Raw genomic sequence first — 20966 nt, 5'->3', positions numbered from 1 at the left:
GGGGGCGGGACATATCTCCATTTCACATACATAAGAAAAGTGTTTCCCAGAAGCCCCTCAGGGCTGGCAGCCCGAGGCCCAGGACGCGGGACGCTTGCTGGACATCGCTGAGGGAAGAAATCTGGGAGAGGGCCCTTTAAGAGGAAGCGAAGCCTCCAAAGGGCTGTTCTTCAACTCGGCGCTTCATTTCCCAGAGCCCTTCACGGTGGCGCTTGGGCGTTGCCATGGAAAACCCGAGGCCGCCCGCTAGGACGCAGGCCGAACTACATTGACCAGAAGGCTCGGGGTGGGGTGGGGAGGGACGGACCTACGCCAATCACAGCGCAAAATAGGGAGTACTTCCTTTAGCTCAGTCGGAGGGGCGGGACTTCTAGCAGCCCCCTAGCGGAAGATCGTTTTGCTCTTGCCAGGTTGTTGAGTGTAACAGCTGGGGACCTGAGCGCTGGGGACCTGAGCACGTCCCAGCCGCTTTTTTGGCGCTTCCTCAGGACCAGCCCCGGAAGACAAGGAGCGGGATGGGGCCGACCTCGGCGTTTTGTACCAGCCGCGATCCCCTGTAGCGGGAGTCCTGCGCACCCGCCCTCGGTCCCCGCGGCCCCCGGAGGCGGCGCCCTGGACCCCGTGCATGTTTGCACCTTGGAGTGACGGGCGGCGGGCGGGCATCCGACCCAATGCAAGTGTAGGGTTGGCCGAGCACATGGGGCCGGCTCGGATCCAATGGCGGCGGCGCTGACTTCTTACTCGGACCCCACCCACATGGCCCGGGACCCCCAGGGAGGGGAGACGACGGGTGTCCCTGGACTCTTCTCCGTCCCCTTCCTTCGCTGCTGGGGGCCCTAGGGTCTCCCCAAGCAGGGGTTATGTGGAAAGACCGTCATTTCTCGAATGCATCAGGACAAGGTGTGGGAGGCTGTTTCAAGCACAGGCACCGGGATGTGCAAATACTTGGAGGTGAGACTGAGCTGGGAGTGTTCAGGGAACTGCAGGTCAGGCTTAGGACCTGTGGACAGGAGCCAGGCCTGGAGTAGCAGCCTGAGGTGCTGGGCCTGTCATCTGAGGGAGGTGGGTGGGAGCCGCAGAAGGATTGGAGCAGAGGAGGATGACCTGATTCACGTGTTCACAGGCTCCCTGTGGCTGCAGAGTGGAAAACCGATGGGGCAGGAGCGAGGGTGAGCAAGGAGAAAGGGAGATTCATAAGGATGTGACTAACACCCCAGGGGAGTGACAGTGGTGGCTTGGCCAGAGTGATGAAGGAGTTGGGAGAAGGGATTGGATTTTGGATCTTTGAAGTAAAGCCAGCCAGATTTTTTGATGTGGAAGGTGAGAGAGAGAAGTGGATGAGGTAGGGGTGTTCATGGATTTTGGCCTCAGCAACTGGAGGTGGAAGTGAGTTGACTGAGATGGGAAGTCAGGGGAGATCAGGAGGTAGATTTTGCCTGTGTTGAGGCTGTTTCCTGAGTGGAGGTGATGGATGGGCTGCTGGACATGCAGGTCTAAGTTATACTGAGGGATTTAGCTTGGAGATGTGCAGTCTGCAGAAACCAGCTGATGAACTGAAGGGGAGCTGTGGATCAGATTTAGGAGGGGGCATCTTAAGGTCATGGTCAGTGAGGACTGGGTGGCTGGCCTGGGTACCTGGAGGGGAAGACGGAGGCTGTCACAATGTCAGATGAAGGGAGGAATAGCAACGAGGGGAGGTGTGTGGGGGAGAGGAGGATCCAGAAGGTGACCGAGGTCCCTTGGATAGAGGCAGAGACATAGTGGAGACAGAGGTGAGATGACACAGGACTGGGGCTGGCACTCGTGGCATTGGAGTTTGGGAGGAGGGTGACCTAGGAGTGTGTTAGGGGTAGTTTTGCCCATCAGATGTGGCGGGATGTGGGATCACAGGCCTAGTCTGGATGTGTTCATCTGTGCGGTTTTTTGTTTGTTTGTTTTTCTGCTGTCTTTTGGTCTGGTTGACTTAGCTGTCCCCATTATGGCAGTGTGACCTTTGAAGGCATGGCAGTATACTTATCCCAGGAGGAGTGGGGCCTCCTGGATGAGGCTCAGAGACGCCTGTACCACCTGCCTGTACTGGGTCCTGCTGAAGGCTAAGGAGTGAGTGGGAGTCCCTGACTTTCATCCCAGCCAAGACCCCATACCTGCATTCTCCTACATGCTGAGGCCTTGCCTCCTGTGGCTTTCTTTCGCTCTTTTAAAAAGATTTTACTTATTTTTAGAGAGAGGGGAAGGAAGGGAGAAAGAGAGCTAGAGAAACATTGATGTATGGAAGTTACATCGACTGGTTGCCTCTTGCACGCCCCCAGCTGGGGACCTGGCCCGCAACCCAGGCCCCCAGCTGGGGACCTGGCCCGAAACCCAGGCATGTGCCCTGACTAGTAATTGAACCAGAAGCCTTTTCAATTCACAGGCCAGCACTCAATCCACTGAGACACACCAGCCAGGGCTTCTGTGGCTTTCTTGAGCCTACTCCTACACTGTAGGCTCTACCATACCCTGACTTGATCCTATAGACGTGTTCCTGAGTGTGTCAGACACACATCTGGGAAGGAGTTGTCCCCTCCCAAAAAAGCCTACACACAGTTCACCAGCCTTTCTCTGCTTTCAGGTGGCCAGTGTGGAGTGGAGGAAACCCCTCCTGAGCAGTGTGTCCTCTTCAGGACTGCTAAGGCAGGTTCTAAGGCCAACTCCTGTGACGCACGTTGCCCGGATTTGCAAGAATACTACACCTGGCTGGTCCCCAGGGAATACACCCAAGGCAGAAACTGTGTAAGTGTAACGCACATGGGAAGAGCTTCTGGCTCAGTGCAAAATCTCAGTGAAGAGAAACCATGGCCTTCTCCAGCTCCAGGCCACCTACTGCGAGGGGGAGCCATGCAGGAGCGTGGGGCATCAGGAGCCCTTCCTGCCCAGCTCCAGTGACAAGCAGCAACAGCAGGGAGATCACACCACACAGAAGCCCTTCAAGTGCAGTGGCTGCGGGAAACCTTCCCAAAGGCCTTCACGCTCCTCCACTGCACAGTGACTCACTCCAAAGACAAATCCTTCAGATACTCAGCATGTGGAAATGCCCCCAAGGAGAACTTGACTCTTGTTCATCACCAAAGTCATACTGTAGAAACATCCCTCGTGTGTGTGGGATGTGGGAAGGCCTTCAGCCACCTGTTTAAATTAAGGATGCATCAGAAAGTTCAGGCTTGAAAAACTCATCACAACTGCAATGAATGTGGGAAAGTGTTGAAGCGTAAACGTGGTCATTCAGCACCAGAGATCACACTGGAGAAAGGCCTTATCAGGGTAACATGTGGAAAAACGTTCCGCTGCAGCTCAAACCTCTGTAAGCATCAGATGGGTCACACTGGGAAAGAGCTCTAAGTACAGTGGACACAGGAACACCTGTCAGAGCTCCAGCCTCACGAAGCACCAGAGGTCACAGCTGAGAAGGGCCTCAGCAGTGTGGCACACACAGAGAAGCACAGGCTGGAGCTCTCTCCTTGTGCACCATGAAGGACTCACTCTGAGACAGCCTTTGTGAGGAAACTATTAGCCAAAAGTGGAAACTCGCACACCCCAACACCCCTACCAAGACATTTCCTGTGTGCGCCATGAACCAGGGAAGCTTTCAGGGGCTACACTAACCTGTCCAGGTGCTTTGCCAGGTATGTCACTGCCAGATGCCATCCTACCTCTGCCAGCTGGCAGGCCCCCAAAGCATGTGCCTGTCACCACAACATACTCAGGGAAGGCAGACCTGTATCCTCTCATTCCCTACAGGGAGCCATGAATGATGGGTGCCCTTTAGAGTGGCCTAATTTTCCACTTGTCCCCAGTGGTTCAGGCATCCTGACCTAGTTCTAGGAGGACCTGGAGTCTGAGGACTTTCAGAGGAGGTTGCCCTTCTTTGCAGGCATTGTCGAGTCTACAGATGACACTGGGATGGCAAGGAATAGCTTGCTGTCCAGCTTAACCTAATTTGGCCTCTGGCCCAGGGCCTCCTGGGACAGACTGAAGGTGTCTGGGTGAAATCCTGTGTGTGGAAGCCAGGACTACCTGTCGGGCCCAGAGCTCTGGAAAGTGGGTATTTGATGTGGCAATCTCTAGTATTTCCTGGGAAGCACTCCTGTATTCCTGGTAATGTCCCACATTCCCAAGTAGTGTTGAGGGGCCACTGTCTCCTAGGACCTGCTGATGAGTAAGGCCCCCGAAGTCCAGAATCGTAGGTAGGTGTCACTAGATGTAAGATCTGCAGGGGCCAGGTGGAATCGTAAGTGGGTGCAGAAACAGTGGGTTTGAGATCAGCAGGTCAGGGAGACTGGCAAATGGAGGAAGTACAGTAGCTGCTGCGCCTGGGCCACATCTACCCACTCACAGTGACATCACATGGGGAGTTTGAAATCAGCCATGGTGGAATTTACACCACAAAAAAATAGCAAGCAATAGCTTTCTGTAAAACAAAACCCTGAGAAAAAACTGATTTGCATTGTTTGCCAAATTTGCTGACAGTAACCTTGGCCACAGGAGAGACTCAGCTCTGCAGGTTTGGGAACATGCTGCACACCCTCATCTTGTCCTCTAGAACAAGCATGGATGTCCCTTTAGCGTAGGCACAATAGGCAGTGTCCTGCTCATGGCCAGAGCAAACTATCCAAAGGCGATATGGATTCCTGTAGCCTCCCTGGGCTGTTCAAGGCCTTCACAGCAGGGACTGAGAAGAGATCTGGCAGGCAGTGTTCCAGGTGAGTGTGACAGTGTGGTCTGCATTATCTGCTGCCACCGAGGCAGGGCCGTCCCCAGGTATACTGGTATAGGGGTCAAAGATGGTAGAATCAACGATTGTTGCCCTACTTTCTGATTTTCTAAGAAGAGTGAAAGATCCATATTTTTATGTGGATCCTTTTGACTGTTTTTCATTTTATTATTTATTTATTTATTTTTAGAGAGAGGGGAAAGGAGTGAGAAAGACAGGAAGAGAAACATCAATGTGTGGTTGCCTCTTGCCCACCCCCTACTGGGCCCCTGGCCCACAACCCAGACATGTACTCCAGACTGGGAATCGAACCGGCCACCCTTTGGTTTGCAGGCTGGCATTCAATTCACTGAACCGCACCAGCTAGGGTTCATTTTTTCCATTGCCTTTAAAAAGATTTTATTTATTGACCTGGCTGGTGTGGCTTACTGGTAAAAAAATAATAATAAAATAAAATAAAAATAAAAATTCATTTATTTTCATTTTGTTTTAAAGATTTTATCCATTTATTTTAGACACAGAGAATGGTAGGGAGAAAAGGAGGGAGAGAAATATCAATGTGTGGTTGCCTCCCATGCGGCCCCCACTGGGGACCTGACCTGGCCTGAAACCCAGGCACTCGGTCCACTGAGTATGTATTTTCAGAGAGCGGAGAAGAGAGGGAGAGAAACCTCCATTGGTCTCATACACCCCCAACTGGGGACTTGGCAGGCACCCCAGGCACGTGCCCTGACTGGGAACTGAACCAGCAACCTTTCAGTTCGTAGGCTGATGCTCAATCCACTGAGCCATACCAGCCAGGGCGATTTTATAAATGTTGAAAACTATTTCCCCAAAACATCTATACAAAAAATACAAGTATATGCTGCCTAAGTGTTCCTGGGCCAACACATGTGACTCTCAGAAAATAAGCAGGATGCTGGGAGTCCTGGGTCCCCAGACATGAAGGCTCTGACCCACAGTGTTTGTCCCATAGCATGTCACAAGGGCAGTGGCACTCAGGATGATTCTCTTCCCCCAGTTCCTGATGCTGATCACATGAGAGATGGCATCCCAGGCAGGATTGTGGTTACCCACGCAAAAAAGAGAAAGGAGGCACGGCTACTCACTTTGGTGCCAGGATAACAAAAGGCACAGGTCAGGTACCAGGGGAGAAACCATTCTGCTGCCACGGGCCCTCCCACACCCTGCACTCACCAGGACTGGTCCCCTCCATGGACCTTGCTGGCCATGGCCTGATTCAATCTGCCCTGTCCAGTAGCCAGGCCTCCTTGTAGTGTTCCAGTTGTGTGACTACACTGTGGGGGTGGAGGCAGTAATTCTTAGAGGGGATCAAGTGCTTTGTGACAGCCCAAGGTGGGTGAGGATCACCTATGCCTCTGGGAAACTGAACCTCCAGATGAACACGCAGGGAATATCAGGAGCCCCACAATCAATGATCATGTCGATGCCCATTATGCCAGTACCAGAGCTGCCAAGGGGCAGCTGGCAGAAAACGTTTGCTGGACTGAGGTATGATGGAGAGGACAGAAAAGCCACAGACCCTGACTGGGTCACCTGCCCAGAAAATAACTGAGCTTGACGTGATCTGCTAAACAGTTTGTGATACTTCTGACCCTGGACCATGGTCATCAAGGTCCCGAGGCAAAGGCTGTCAGGGTTGTTCATACAGCAGCCTAGGAGAACCAGGAGCAGGACCTGGGCAGCATCAGGGCCCTCGGCACCTCCCACAGGGAACACAGGGCCTGACCTGGGGAGGATAGAACCACGTTGTAAGGTAAGTGGAGGTAGTCTGGCTTCCTCACACAGATGTCTGGGTAACTAAGGGGGGCAGTGTTCCCATAGCCTTGGAGGGGCCTGATAACTAGTATTCTCATAGCCTTCAGACTGGGTCTGATAACTTCCCATAACATAAAGTGGGCTCGCATGCGCAGAACTGTGTTATGTAAGGTTTTGGCATCTTGCCGGCTTTGTTCCCCTCTAGTACTTAAACAGGTAGGGACTCCCTGCTGGGGGTGTTGATGATGAGAGACACACAAGGGGGCAGGTGCCATGGTGGGTGCCACACTGCAGAGCAAGGGCCATGACGTGGGACATGCAGATAGACACGCAGCGTGCCTGGCTCGCCCACCCGTGAATAAAGGCCTGCCAGACATCCCAACAGCTCCGTGAATCCTTTTCTGTCTGCACGAATGCCATGAACCTGCCTGGCCTTGAAGGGTGGCAACACACATCCCAGCAGAAGCCCCACCAGGCCTCACTAAGGAGCCCACGTTTTCTGAAAGAGGTACCTGACCTTGTCCTGGAAGTTCACTGGGCCTCACTGGGCCTGGGCCCCCAGGTGGGGTGGGGGGCAGATGGACGTGATCTAAGCACTGGCATGGAACGTGGGACCCAAGTCTGTCCCTACAGCCACCTCCACTATGTTTCCCACACCCTGTCCCCCGACATATCTGAGAGCGTGGGCTGTCCTGCTGGAAGTGCATTCTCCTAAGATCCGTTGGTCTTTGGAAAGTGCTTCTCTTTTCTGCCCCTATATCCTCCACCCAGCCAGTGGTCCTTAGACTAGACACCCCAGGGCCCATCTGTAACCACGGCCTCCCCAAAACCCATTCTCAGGACCTTTCCTGGTCCCGGCCAACACTGCACTGCAGCCTGGACACCCGGAGGCCAATCGAGAACTCCTTGTGTGTTCACACGGGCATGTGTCTGCCACCTCGACTCGCAGGTCTCCAGACAACTGGGACTCAACACCAACAAGGTCCAATTGCTAATCTCCAAAACGGCCTCCTGCCAACCTCCGATCTCCACAGGCAGCACCTCATTCTTCCTGAACACTTGGGATGGTCCTTCACTCAGCCCCATGCTAGCAGGAATCTGACCACTTCCCCCACGCCCTGCTTCTGTTGCCGACAGGCCACCCTCACAACCCTCCTGAGGAATATTGCTGCAGCAGCATCCTGAGTCTCCCTGCTCTCAGCCGTCCAACGAGGGTGAACTCCAACTCACGCCCTCGGTTCCCTGCAGTGGGGACAGGACTTTCCCGAGTGCTCTCAGGTGGGTCTCCCCGCCGCGTCCGTGCACGTGCAGATCTACCTGTACATCCACATCTAACCATCCAGGGTTCTGAAAGGAAACCCCCACCGTCCTGAATGCCGAGGCCTGGGGCTCAGAGAGGAACTTGGGCACCGGGGCTCGGAGTCCAGCCTGGTGGGGCCAGGAGACCCTTCCTCATCGCCGGCTAGTCTCTCGGCTCCTACTTTACGCCCGCAGTCCGGTCACAGGCTGGGTTCTGACCTCGAACGGGTAGCTTGGGTCTCGGGCTCCTCAAACCCGACGCCACGCCGAGGGCTCGCCCCCTTACGGCCGCGGATACCCTGGCTGGTGGAGGTCGTAGTTCGCTGCAGTCACAGGGCGTACAGGGTACAGAGGCGGGACCACCAGACTCTCGAGCATTCCCCGCTCCCGTTTCCTTGGGCGCAGGAAGCCTCTTGGGAACGGTCCACAGCCCGGCAACTCGGTTCCTCCTCCCTGTGAAAACGGAAGGGATGAGAGGTCAAAGCAACGGTCCGGAAGTTCCGGCCTGGGCGATCATTGGCCACAGTACACCCAGAAATGTCCTTCTTAGCTGTCATTGGCCAGCACTGCTGAGGACGCACGGTGAGGGGCTATTTGGGTAATGTAGTTCGTGTCTCGTGAGCAGTGGCGCGTTGTGCGTCCTTCCTGATCACCTAGGCAACGGACAGGTGGCACTTCGATTGGCTCAGGAAAACAGTAGTTGTCAGAGGCGATCCTGGAGCCAATCGAGGTACGGAGTGGGGCGCTTTCGAGGGAGGCGCAGAGTATGGAGGGGGACTTCTGTCGTCGCCATTGCGCATTCGTTTCACCCGTGGCGCCTGACGCTGGCGACCACTGCACCTGAGGAGAAGGGGGCAGGGAAGTGCCGGGACTGTTGCCACAAGTTTGCAGGCACTTTCACTCCCGCTAATGGTTGCTCCTTGCTGACCCCCGATTTTACCGGATGTGGAACCTTGCCGACGAACCTCTGCATCCCACGTTGGTCCCACGGCCCCTGGAGGAAGCTTCCGGCTCCTCGGGTCCATTTATACCGTGGAGACTGAGGCCCTGAGTGCGACTGTCAGTCCGCGGTTGCCCGCCCAGTAGGGGGTGGGGTTCGGACCACCCGGCCGGCAGCGTCGCGCGTGGACTCGCCGAAGGTGAGTGGAAGATCCTGCCTCAAAATCACGGGTTTAGGAAACGGTGGTGTTTAGGACCTTCGCCTGACAATCGTAAGTCTGGGACCTCGACTGTCACTTTCCCCAGCATCCTGGTTCCAGGCCAAAGCTTTTATGGTAGGGCTTCACATTTTTTGGAATCTTACGGGATAAGGCCTGGAAGAGTGTCCAGGCACAGGGATCAGCATGTGCAAATTGCTTAGAATTGAGGTGGAAGTGTTGAGGGAACAGCAGGTCTCCATTTCGTCTGCTGGAAATAGAGGGCTGGGGGGACCAGAGTCGAGCCTGGGATGGGAGGCTGATGGGCTGGGCCTCTAATCAGAGGTGGTGGGAGTCAAAGACAGAGGACAGAGGTGATGTGATCAGGTCTTAACCGACTCCCTCTGGATGCTTGGTGGAGAGCAGCATGGTGAGGTTGGAGGCAGAAAGACCATCAAGGAGGTGACTGCCATTGTCCAGGTTCTTTTTGGTGGCTGTACTGGAAGGGGAGGCATTTAGTAGAGGGGTGATGGCTGTGTCTTGCAGTGGGGCAGGCCAGGTCATTATTGGATTCTGGTTGTCTCTCAGGTATGCCATGTGCCTAGTGGAAGGGGGACTCTAGGGAGTTGCCTATGGTGTGGACCTGCGATAGAGGTCTGCACCCCCCCCCCAAGAATTCATTGGTTTAAGCCCCAACCCTCTCTGTGATAGTAACAGGAGATGGGGCCTTTGGGAGCTGATTAAGTTTAGATGAGATCATGAGGATGGGCCCCATGATGGGATTAGTGTCCTTGTAAGAAATCAAGAGAACCCTGACTGGTATGGCTCAGTGGGTTGAGCATCACCTTGCAAACTGAAAGGTCACTGGTTTGATTCCTGGTCAGGGCATGTGCTAGGATCGCAGGCCTGCTCCCCAGTTGAGGTGTGCAAGAGGCAACGAATCGGTGCTTCTCTCTCACATTCAATGTTTCCCCTCTCTTTCTCCTTTCCCTCTAAATAAAAAAAATAAATAGACATCTTTTTTTAAATAAGTCAAAAGATACCAGAGCTTCTTCTCCCCATCTTGTGAAGATGGCAAAATCATGGCTATCCACAAGCAAGGAAGAAGGCAAGAAATACATTATTGCTAGCTTCCAATATCAGTGAAGACTTGAGCCCTTGTTGGTATGTGCTAAGTCTTTTAATTTTTATTTATTGATTTTAAAGAGGAAGGGGGAGAATAGCATTGTTGCACTTACTTATGCATTCATTGGTTGACTCTTGTATGTTCTCTGCCCAGAAATTGAACCTGCAACCTTGGCCCAACAGGACAATGGTCCAACCAACCAGGGCTGTTCCTAAGTCTTTTTTTTTTTTAAGATTTTATTTATCTTTTTTAGACAGAGGGGAAGGGGGGTGAAAATAGAGGGAGAGAAACCTCAGTGTGTGGTTACCTCCCATGCACCCCCAACTGGGGACCTGGCCCCCAACCCAGGCATGTGCCCTGACCGGGAATCGAGCCAGGGACCCTTTGGTTTGCAGGTCGGCGCTCAATCCACTGAGCCACACCAGCCAGGGCTGTTCCTGTCTTTAACAAACACAAATGTAGCCCTGACTTAGGTGCAGGAGGGTCAGGGTCCAGCCTAACATCAGGGCATGGAGGACACAGAAAGGGAGAAAACTCCAAAAGGGACAGTGAGTGAGGGGACTCATGAAGAGGGGGCTATTTTGGCAGAGTTGTTGAAGGGGTGTTAGTGGGGTAGGCAGAAGGACTGGGGTGGGGCCGGCATTTCTGACAAGCTGGGGTCACAAAACAAAGGACCAGGAGCTGTTGGGTAGATTCTGGAAGAGCTACCACTGGCTGGGGAGAGGACAGACTTGGGACAGCGAGGACAGAGGCTGCAACCATGAGCTGCTGGTGCTGACTTGCCAGGTGAGCTTGAGCCAATGTGATGGAACAAGTGAGTCCTGCCCAAACAGGTACCCTGAGCAGGTCAAAGGGTCAGAGCCACTGGGCTTTGTTCTAGATATCCCAGCATCACCAGGGAAACTACTCTCCACCCACTCCCCATTAGGTTGGCTGCTATGTATGGAGCCCCAGCAGGAGACTGGAAAGCAGAGTTAGTGCCGAGGACCCCTCACCCAGGTTCGGGGCCATCCTATGAGATCTAGCCAAGGCCACCTACCCCCATTTCTTCAGAGATCGGAGCCCTACCTGGCTCACCTAGACTTTGCTCTCACACAAACCTACATGTGGGAGGCAGACAGTTCTTACACTCAGGGGGCAGGGCCTGAGCAGATGTGAGGTGGGTGTACACTTTATGGTGTTGGGGAGAATTTGAGCAGGCTGACCAAAAACTCCCAGCTGCAAGCCTGCCTGCGGTATGGTCATCACCCCTTCAGCCATCAGGATGGGCGGGAAGAATCGGTGCAGTTAGAGGCAGCAGCGGTGGTTCCAGCCCCAATACGTGGCAGGATGAGCACTGCAGCCCACAGCCCCTCACACTGGGTCCCCCGCTCTCTCCAAACACGATTCCTGCTAATGTTCTTCTTCTTCTTTTTTTTTTTTGACAAACCCTGCCTCAGATTTATTGCACAAACACCACAGGAGGACCCCAGCCCTGGGGCACACCAGCCCTTCTGTCCTCACATTGGCAGACAGAGGCCTCTACTGTGCAGCCTTCACAGGGGCCTGGGCACCTTTGGGAGCCGGAGACTGAGACTGAGCCTGAGCTGGAGCCTGAGCGTGGCTGCATCTGCAGCCCAGGGCTTGGTTTGGGCCTTGGCCTTTGGTCAGCAGAGCCGGAGACCCATGGCAATGCCAGCACGGGCACATTTCCCAGCGTGGGGTGAGCAACGTAATCAAGTTGACTGAGCTTGCAGCTGCCGCCCTTTGGGGTCTTGGGCTTGACCTCCTTGGACTCGACCAGGGCTTTAATAGCCTCAGCACTGCATTCATGGCCTTGGCATTGTTGGCCTGCATCTTCTTCAGGCCCTTCTTGTTGTGCTTCTTGGCAAAGCGCATCTTCCTCAGGAACTTGGGGTTTACCCCCTTTAGAGATTCATCTCTTTGCAATCGGGGTTGCTTGATGCCTTTTCTGTGCCATTTTCAGGACTGGTTGTGCATGGTGTGGTTCTTGGACTTGGCCATCTCTGCACCCACACCCATGGCTCTTGAAGCACCTGGGGCTGGAAGAGAAAGAGCTCCTGCTAACATTCTCAACAGGAAGCAGTTTCAGGATGAGGGGCACAGCTATGGGCAACTTACAAGTTTTGCTGAACTGACATTTCATTTAAGTTGTGGGAAAAGTTGCCAATGTTTTTTAAGTCAAAAGGTCCCACAAACCACAAGATCAACTATCTCTCCTGAGCCCAGGGACAGTGGCAGCAAAAACATTTGAAGGCCATGGTGTGCAGACACCAGGAACACTGGCTGGGTCACTAAAGCCACATCCCAGGACACCGAGCAATGGCCATGAGGTGAACACACATAGAAGCTAGGAGAATCCGGAAGACAGGTAGATAACTGGCTGACAGTGACCCTGGCCACAGGTCTGTAATCCGGAGAATTCCTGTGAAACCATAGCTGCTGGAGCACTTGTGGAGGTCCCTCTAGAATGTGCTCAGACCTGCTAGTGCACCAGGCTCCCCATGTATCACTGCAGGGTTTCTGTGGCCACCTGGCTTCCATTAGGCCCCCGCAGGTTTTATGGTTAGTCTACAACTTACTGCGCATTCTAGATTTCAGAGGACACGGCTGCTGAGCTGACTCTGGAAACAGCTTCCGCTGAACAGTGCTGGAGATTCAGGAACATTCCCTGGGAACCAGGGCCCTGGCTCACATTGTCCCTAGACACGTGGGGCATCTAATGCCAACTTTTCAAAGGTTTTTTTTTAGAGAGACAGGAATGGAGGGAGAGAGAGAGGAAGAGAAACATTAATGTGAAAGAGATACATCATCAGTTGCCTCTCACACTCCTCCAACTGGGGATGTGGCCCACAGCCCAGGCATGTCCCTGACTGGAAATCGAACTGGCAACTTTTCAGTTCACAGGCTGGCTCTCAATCCACTGAGCCACACCAGCCAGTCCCCAACTCTCTCATCTTGACCCACCAATAACCCTGACACCCAGACTACACGATTCGCCCACCAAGCCTTTCAGTCTCTCCCTGCAGGTCTCAGGCACCAATGCAAGTGACGCCAACCTCAACTAGAATTGTTCTCTGCCATCCTGCTGTCCCCACCCAGGCAGATAAGTCAGGGGTCCCCACAGAAGCCATTCTCCCTATTCATGAGCCAAATTTTGTTCTCCATCTCCTCACACAGAGATCAGAACCCCCGACATTAAAGGTGACTTAAGCAACAAGGCCTTTATTGCTGTGCCTTCCAGAGCAGTGTGACAGTTCCAGGGTCAGGTAAACCCACAACAGGTACTGCATGGTAGTGTCAACAGCATCCATGAAATCAGTTCACCTTCCCCAGATGTCCCCTGTGGAAACTGCTTAGCTAAGTTGTTGGCCATAGGTAGGTCATGTGCACACCTAAACCACTCAGGGGGGAAATAAGGGCCAACATGGGTTCCACCATTGATGACTCTGTTCTATACACAGCAGGGTGCATGGAGGTCTGCTGTCCCTGAGCACACTGGGGTGACAATGCACCGTGGAGACGTGCCAGGTGGCAGAGGTACGATGGCTTCTGACATAGCCTGTGCAGGTCAGAGTGCAGCACAGCTCCTAACCTTCCCACGTACCTGGCACCCTCAGGTATGAGTGACGGTGTGAGTGATGGGGTGTGCCTAGTTCAGCTTTCAAATGGCCCCTCCTCGATCTCCTTTCTGCAGAGATGCCCTCCCTGTTGAGCAAGGTGCCGGCTATGGTGAAAGGCCTTCCCGCATCCTGTCCCCCAATGGCCTTTCTCCCGTGTGGACTTTCTTGTGCTGAAGGAGGGTAGAACTGTGTTTGAAGGCTTTCCCGCACTCCGTACACTTGTAGGACCTCTGCTCTGTGTGGAACTGCTGGTGCCGGTTGCGGTAGGACCTGGTGGTGAAAGTCTTCCTGCACAGGCCACACTCGTAGGGCCGTTCTCCAGTGTGGACCTTCCAGTGCTGGTACAGGCCTGAGCGGGTCACATACGCCTTCCCACACTGCTTGCACTCATAAGGCTTTTCTCCAGTGTGAACTCTCTGGTGGAGAATGAAGCTCTGGTTGTATTTAAAGAACTTCCCACATTCCCGGCATTCATACGGCCTGCCTCCAATGTGAACTTTCCGGTGCCGAATGAGGGTGGACAAGACGCTAAAGGCTTTGCCACATTCGTTGCAGGCATAGGGCCTTTCTCCAGTGTGAATTCTCTGGTGCAGAACAAGGGCATCTTTGCGGTTGAAAGTTTTTCCGCACTCACCACACTTGAAAGGTTTTATGCCTGTGTGAACTTTCTGGTGCTTCCTCAGTTTAGATGGGTAACTGAAGGCCTTTCCACACTCATTACACACATTGGATGATTCTCCAGTGTGGATTTTTCGGTGATGAAGGGTTGAGTTCTCCTTGGGGGCATTTCCACTTTTTGGCCACCTAAAGGGTCTCTCTTCACAATGAGTTACCAGATGGTCAAGGAGCGTGAAGGCCTTCGGGAAGGCTTTCCCACAGCCGCTGCACTTGAAGGACTTCTGTGTGGTGTGGTCTCCCTGCTGCTGCTGCTTGCGATTGGGGCCGGGCAAGAAGGGCTCCCTGTGCCCCGGGCTCCTGCACAGCCCTCCCTCACTGTGGGTGGCCTGGAGATGGAGGTGGCCTAAGGTGGCAGGGACGTCTTTTACAGTCTCCCTGCCCAGAAGGTGCTTCTCTGACAGGTGGACTCTGCAGCTCCTCTCCTGTTGAGGAGGGGCCTCCCCATCATCCAGTCTACAGGGGCAACCTGAAACAGAGACACTTCAGTTGTGGAGAGCTGGATCAGCGGCAGGAGGCACCTTCATTGCCGGTGCACGTCCGACACACCCAGCAAGGAGTCCACAGAGTTGCCAGGAAGTAGCAGGGAAATGTGTGCTGAGAACGGGCTGGCCCAGCACAACAGGGCTCTGCCAGATCACAGAACAGGGAGACCTCAACAGCGGTGAGGACGCAAAAACAGGAGCAGTGTGGGGAGGAGAGCTGGGCCTCCGAGTCGAGTCATGTCTCTACAACAGGCTTTAAGCAGGGCCTGAGCTACTGGTGACTGTAAGCATGGTGAAGAAGGAAAAGACGACTATAGCACAGAGAAGGGGAAATGATGAGACACAGGGGCCACAGAGGTGGGCCAGCAGGGCCTGAGTCAGGGTGGACATGGCAAGACCACACCGTTTGTCCAGAGGGAAAGGCACGGTGGCAGTGAGGTGTGGTTACCAGCCTTAGCACCAAAATGCCAGTGCACGCAGACAGGGGATCCAGCATGCTAGGAGCCCGCCACTGAGACCGAGGCTCCCCCACGCCACTCACCAAGACCAGGACCCCTCCTGGCTTCTGCTCTGCTAACCAGAGTCATGTCCACCGTGTTGGTCATCTGGGGCTCTTCTTCACCCTCCAGCTGGGCTACCACATGGGATCTTGAAGGTACAAATCCTATGGGGGAGAAAGTTTAAGAGGCCATCCGGCCACACACCACAGGAATCTTCTGTCACCAAGGCAACCAGAAGGAAACTGAGTATTAGAAAAGGAAACTGCCGTGTACATTTAAAAATTCATCGAGAGGCTAGATCTCATGGTATATGTTTTACCACATTTTTTAAGAAAAGAACCTCTTATGAAGCAAAAACTAGCATAACTGAAGAAATAGATAAACAATAATGGTTGGAGATTTCAATTTCTAACTTTCAATAAAGGGATAGAACCATGAGGCAGAAAATGGAAAAGGATGTAGCACTTGAGTAATCTAAAAATCACCTAGAACAAACAGACACATACAGGACATGCCACCTAACAACAGCAGATACATATTCTCACATTCTCCAGAATGTTCTCACTCTGGAACATTCTCCATAGCAAACCATTTGCTAGGACATAAAACAAGCCTCAATGGATTTCAGAGAACTGAAATCATAGAAAGTGTGTTCTCTGCCCTGGCTTGTGTGGCTCAAGGGACTGAACACCAGCCTGTGAATCAAAAGGTCACCAGTTCGGTTCCTGGTCAGGGCACATGCCTGGGTTGCAAGCCAGGTCCTCAGCTGGGGGCACGCGAGAGGCAACCGATTGATGTATCTCTCACACATCGATGTTTCTCTCCCTTTCTTTCTCCCTCCCATCCTGTCTCTCTAAAATAAATAAATAAAATCCTTTTAAAAATAAAAGAAAGTATGTTCTCTGACTACAATGAAATTAAACATAACTTAACGGCACACAAAAAAGTTGGGAAACTCACAAATTTATAGACTTTAACTAAAACCCTCCTAAATAACCACAAAAAAATTTTTTAAAGCACTTTTAAGTTTTTTTAATTATTTTTATTTATTTACTTTGAAAGGGAGGGGAGGTAGAAAGAAAGGGAGAAAAACATGATGTGTAAGAGAAACATCAGTTGCTTCTCCCACACCCCCAACCAGGGACCCCACCCACAACCCAGGCATGTGTCCTGATGGGGAATCAAACTGGCAACCCTTTGGTTGGCAGGCTGGCTCTTAATCCACTGAGGCACACCAGCCAGGCACAAGGCACTTTAGATGAAAATGCAACATACAAACGTTATGGGGAAAAGCAGTGCTGAAAGGGAAACTGACAGCTACAAATGCCTCCGCGCTGTTTTACTCACAACACTTGCAACACCAAGTGTGTGGAGAATTTCCCAGACCACTTCTCCAGCTCTGACACCAACTGGGTGTCCAAGGATTTCATCAATTCCGACACCAACTACCCAGAACGAGTGTCAGACGCCACAGGTTTAGGGCTCAGTCGCACAAGACTGTTCCCACTTCGGACATCAGTGGAAAGTCCCAGGACTCCCATACTTCCGGCCAACTGGCTGTCAGTCGGGGATTCCCACAACTGATCCCTCCTCAGGTTCAATAATATGCTAGAACTCAGGCTCACAAAACTCAGGAAAAGAGTTTCCTTGGATCACCAGTTTATTATAAAGGATACAGCTGAGATGCACAGGGCAAGGTGTGCCCAGGGTGGGGATGGGAGTTGAGGAGTGTCCACACCCCTTCCCCAGGGGGGTGCCGCTATTCCAACACCTCCATGTGTTCACCAACCCAGAAGCTCTCCAAGCACCAAGGTTTAGAAGTTTTAATGGAGGTTTCACTATGTAGGCATGATCGTTCAAACCACCGGCTGTTGGGGATTAATTCCAGGCCCTCTGCTCTCTATGGGGGGCTGGGAGGATGGGGGGTAGGGAGTGGTTGAAAATTCAACCTTCCAGTCATGCCTTAGTCTTTCTGGTGACCATGCCTCACCCTGAACCTATCTAGGGGTCCCCAGCTACCAGTCACAATGAGCGTATAAAAGACACCCTCATCACTGCAGAGATGCCAAGGGTTTTAGGAGCTGTGTGCCAGGAGCTGGAAACAACGTCAAAATACAAATGCATTTCTCTCACAACAGGCATATTGATATATTTTTTTTAAAGATTTTATTCACTTATTTTTAGAGAGAGGGGAAGAGAAGGAGAACGAAAGGAAAGAAACATCAATGTGTGGTTGTCTCTTGCATGCCCCATATTGGGGAGCTGCCCCACAACCCAGGCATGTGCCCTGACTGGGAATCAAACCTGTGATCCTTTGGTTCACAGTCCAGCACTCAATGTATTGAGCCACACCAGCCAGGGCTACAATAGGCATATTTAAAAAATATCTCAAACCTCTGATCATATATCCCTAATGGGGGCAAGTCAAGGTGGGTAGTCACACCCTAGGCCTGTAACTTCTTTAGTGCAGTCCTTTGTTTCTGTGCACCTGGGCTAACACACCTCTGAAATGCCTCTTTTCAGACCCCTGAACAGAGCACGTGATCTGAACTACACTGGAATATACTCCCTGCCTCTCTTCCACCTTCATGTAATCTTCCTCCTGAATTTCAATTGTGTAAGAGACACTGCAACACTGTTGTTCTCCCTGGCATTTGAGATCTTGCTCCCTGGCATAGGTCATCAGTTTTCGCTCAAATAAACACTTATTAAAATTTTCAAAAAAAAGAAATTTCAAACCAATATTCTAACTTTATACCTCAAGGAACAGAAAACAGAAGAGCAACTAAACCCAAAGTTAGCAGAAGGAATGAAATAATAAAGAGCAGGAATAGATTAAAGAGATTGGAAAAACACAATCAAGGAAGAAAAAATCTGGCTTTTTGAAAAGATCAACAAAATTGACAAATGTTAAACTGACAAGAAAAAATAACTCAATTTACTACAAAGAGGAATGAAAAAGGCGACATTGCTAACAACTTACAAAAATACAAACTCTTCCAAAAAACAACAGAGGATGGAACATTTCCCATCCACTGAAGTCAAAATTACTCTCACATTCAAGCCAGAGACTGTACAAGAAAATAAAACTACACCACTGATAATTCATTTAAAAATTATTTATTTATTTATTTTTTAGAGGGGGGAGGGAGAGGAAGGGTGGGGGCGGGGGGGGTTGTGAGAGAGAGACACTGATTTGTTGTTCTGCTTGTTCATGCATTCATTGGTTATTTCTCGTGTGTGCCTATTGGGGACCGAACCTGCAACCCTGCTGTATCAAGATGACACTATAACAACTGAGCTTGCCAGCCACGGCATGTTGATAACTCTTTTGAATATAGTTGCAAAAATACTAGCAAACTGGGGTGGAGGATGGGGAGAAAAGGCATATAACTGTAATTGAATAACAATAAAAATTTTTAAAAAATGTAAGCACCATGTATTGATTCCACACATTAAAAAAAACCAAAAAACAAAACTAGCAAACGAAATCCAGGAATTAACAAAAAGGGTTATAAGCCACAATATAGTGGGATTTATCCCAGTAATGTAAAGTGGAACATGAGACAAAATCCAGAAATACACCATGTTAACAGAATAGAGAACAAAAATCACACTATAATTTACATATACACGGGAAAGGATTAGACACAATCTAAGGGCTTTTCATGCCAAATGCCCTCAACACACTAGGAAGGGAAGGAAACCTCCTCACCCGCAAAAACCTACAGTATCATACGCACTAGTAAAAGACAGCTTTTCTCATAAGATTGGAAATAAAACAAAGGTGTCTACACTTAACCAAATAAAGTCCTGGAGGCCCTGGCAGGTGTGGCTCAGTTGGTTGGGCATTGTCCCACAAAGTGAAAGGTTGCAGGTGTGATTCCCGATCAGGGCACATGCCTGGGTTGCCAGTTCCGTCCCCAGTCGGGGTGCATACGACAGGCAACCAATGGATGTTCCTCTCTTACATCCCTCTCTTTCTCCCTTTTTTCTAATTCATGGCTCAAGCCTGGCCCAGGGAGGGCCCTATAAAATTTTCTTTGGAGGAAGGTGGCAAAACTGGGAGCAGAGGGGCCATGGCTTCAGTAGGGTCATAGAAAAAGGCAGAGCTGCATAGGATTTGGGGGGAAAATTGTAAACATCTGAACCCCAAGCCATCCCCCAGAAGGCCTTGAGGCAACAGGCTGAGGCTGCTAACAGGGCTGCTCAGGGAGAGGCGGGCACTAACCCAGGGAACCTGAGAAAAAAGCAGTCCCCATGGTGGGGCTTCAGGATGAACACAAGTTCCCGTGGGGAAAACGCAGAGGTGGCCAGATTGCTGGGAGAGTGTCTTACCCAGAGAGACAATGAGAGCAAAGTTCTCCAGCATCACATCACGGTACAGGCTCCTCTGGGTGGATTTAAGGAGACTCCACTCCTCCCGGGAGAAGTACACGGCCACGTCCTCAAAGGTCACCCCCTGCCATGATGGATTCAACTGAGCCTTCGGGTCAACAGTAGGCAGAAAAGCCAACCAAAATGTAGACAGGGAAACACATCCAGGCCCTTGACCTGCAGCTCAGGGTCCTGCCACATCTTTCCCTTTTAGCCCCAATTCCCCACCCATACTCTCACCCCTCCCTCTTCCTAAGATCCCTGCACCTCAGAGAATTACCAGGGCCCTCCGTACCACTGGTGCCTCGCTCCTCATATTACTACCGGATTATGTATGCATCCAGCCCACAGCAACAGGCTGGGGCCCAGACAGATGCCAACTACGTACCGAACCGGGAGCACAGGAGCCCCCTATCTCCTGCCCGCCAGATCCCCGAGCCCCAGGGATTACCTCAGAGCTCATCCAGCGGCCCACCAGGCACACAACCCAGCATAACCTCTCCAGTCCACCCCAGCTGCATAAAACTAATGAGCCCCTCACCGGCCAGTTCTACACGTGGTGTCTCCAGGGTGACACCACGGAGAACAACTCCCCCGCCCGCTCCAGGCAGCCCAGCCGCTCGGAACAACGCACGCATCTCCGAGCCCCAGCCCTCGTCCACGGGTCTTTGCTCGGCTGTCCCTCCCCTCCCCAGCCTTGCTCCTTCCTGGGCTCATTTGGAAGCGGATCCCTACCACTCACCAGCGTCTCTTTGGCCATCGGAACCTGCGGGGGAGCGTGGCCGCCACCAGGACGCGCGCTCAGTGTCGGCTGAACTCCGCCGCCGCCCCGCGCGCAGCCACCTCCGGCCGCTGAGGAAACTTCGAAGCTCGGTCTCCGCCGGGTACGAGGGGCCCAGGGCTGCGGAGCCGCCTCCGGGGAAGCGGGACTCGCAAGCCTCAAGAAGACGGAGCCATCCCGGGGGCGCCTGCGCGTGCGAAGGCGCTGCCTGGGTCCCCGCTCTTCTCCTTCGCCGCCGACGGGACTCGGGGAAAGTGGTCCGGCCCGCGCAGTACTCGCCAGAGGCCCGCACAGACTCACCGCCGGCTGCAAACCCCGCACAGCCAGGGCAATGCCGGAAGTCCCGCCCCCCCGTGCCGCCAGCGGCTCCATCCAATCAGCGTCCGCCTCACGCGTTCACTTCATTTCCCAGCTTCTCTCGCGGGGTCGCTCGCT

At 52.5% G+C, this 20966-nt stretch overlaps 1 protein-coding gene and 1 long non-coding RNA gene across 3 annotated transcripts; one reads left to right on the top strand and one right to left on the bottom strand.

Moving 5' to 3' along the window:
- Window positions 1-390: 390 nt before the first annotated feature.
- Window positions 391-18521, top strand: LOC123480729 (uncharacterized). The gene is made up of 5 exons (XR_006656836.3): window positions 391-951; window positions 2612-3662; window positions 7370-8967; window positions 11530-15528; window positions 17897-18521. It is a non-coding gene; the product is annotated as an uncharacterized lncRNA (long non-coding RNA).
- On the bottom strand, window positions 13296-20863 carry ZNF584 (zinc finger protein 584). 2 transcript variants are annotated; one of them, XM_045203668.2, is made up of 4 exons: window positions 20493-20863; window positions 19712-19859; window positions 15415-15537; window positions 13296-14857 (listed from the first exon to the last, which is right to left on the bottom strand). In XM_045203668.2, the coding sequence occupies exons 1-4, from the start codon at window positions 20508-20510 to the stop codon at window positions 13818-13820; spliced, it is 1329 nt and encodes a 442-aa protein (XP_045059603.2). In that variant the 5' UTR covers window positions 20511-20863; the 3' UTR covers window positions 13296-13817. The 2 variants fall into 2 exon arrangements, with proteins under 2 accessions (XP_045059603.2, XP_053771650.1); XM_053915675.1 differs by having other exon boundaries at window positions 19712-19835.
- Window positions 20864-20966: the final 103 nt, after the last annotated feature.

This window comes from Desmodus rotundus, chromosome 12, assembly GCF_022682495.2.
Source record: "Desmodus rotundus isolate HL8 chromosome 12, HLdesRot8A.1, whole genome shotgun sequence".
Taxonomy (NCBI): domain Eukaryota; kingdom Metazoa; phylum Chordata; class Mammalia; order Chiroptera; family Phyllostomidae; genus Desmodus; species Desmodus rotundus.
The sequence above is the reverse complement of the archived record's forward strand: the minus strand, read 5'-3'. Positions and strand labels throughout refer to the sequence as shown.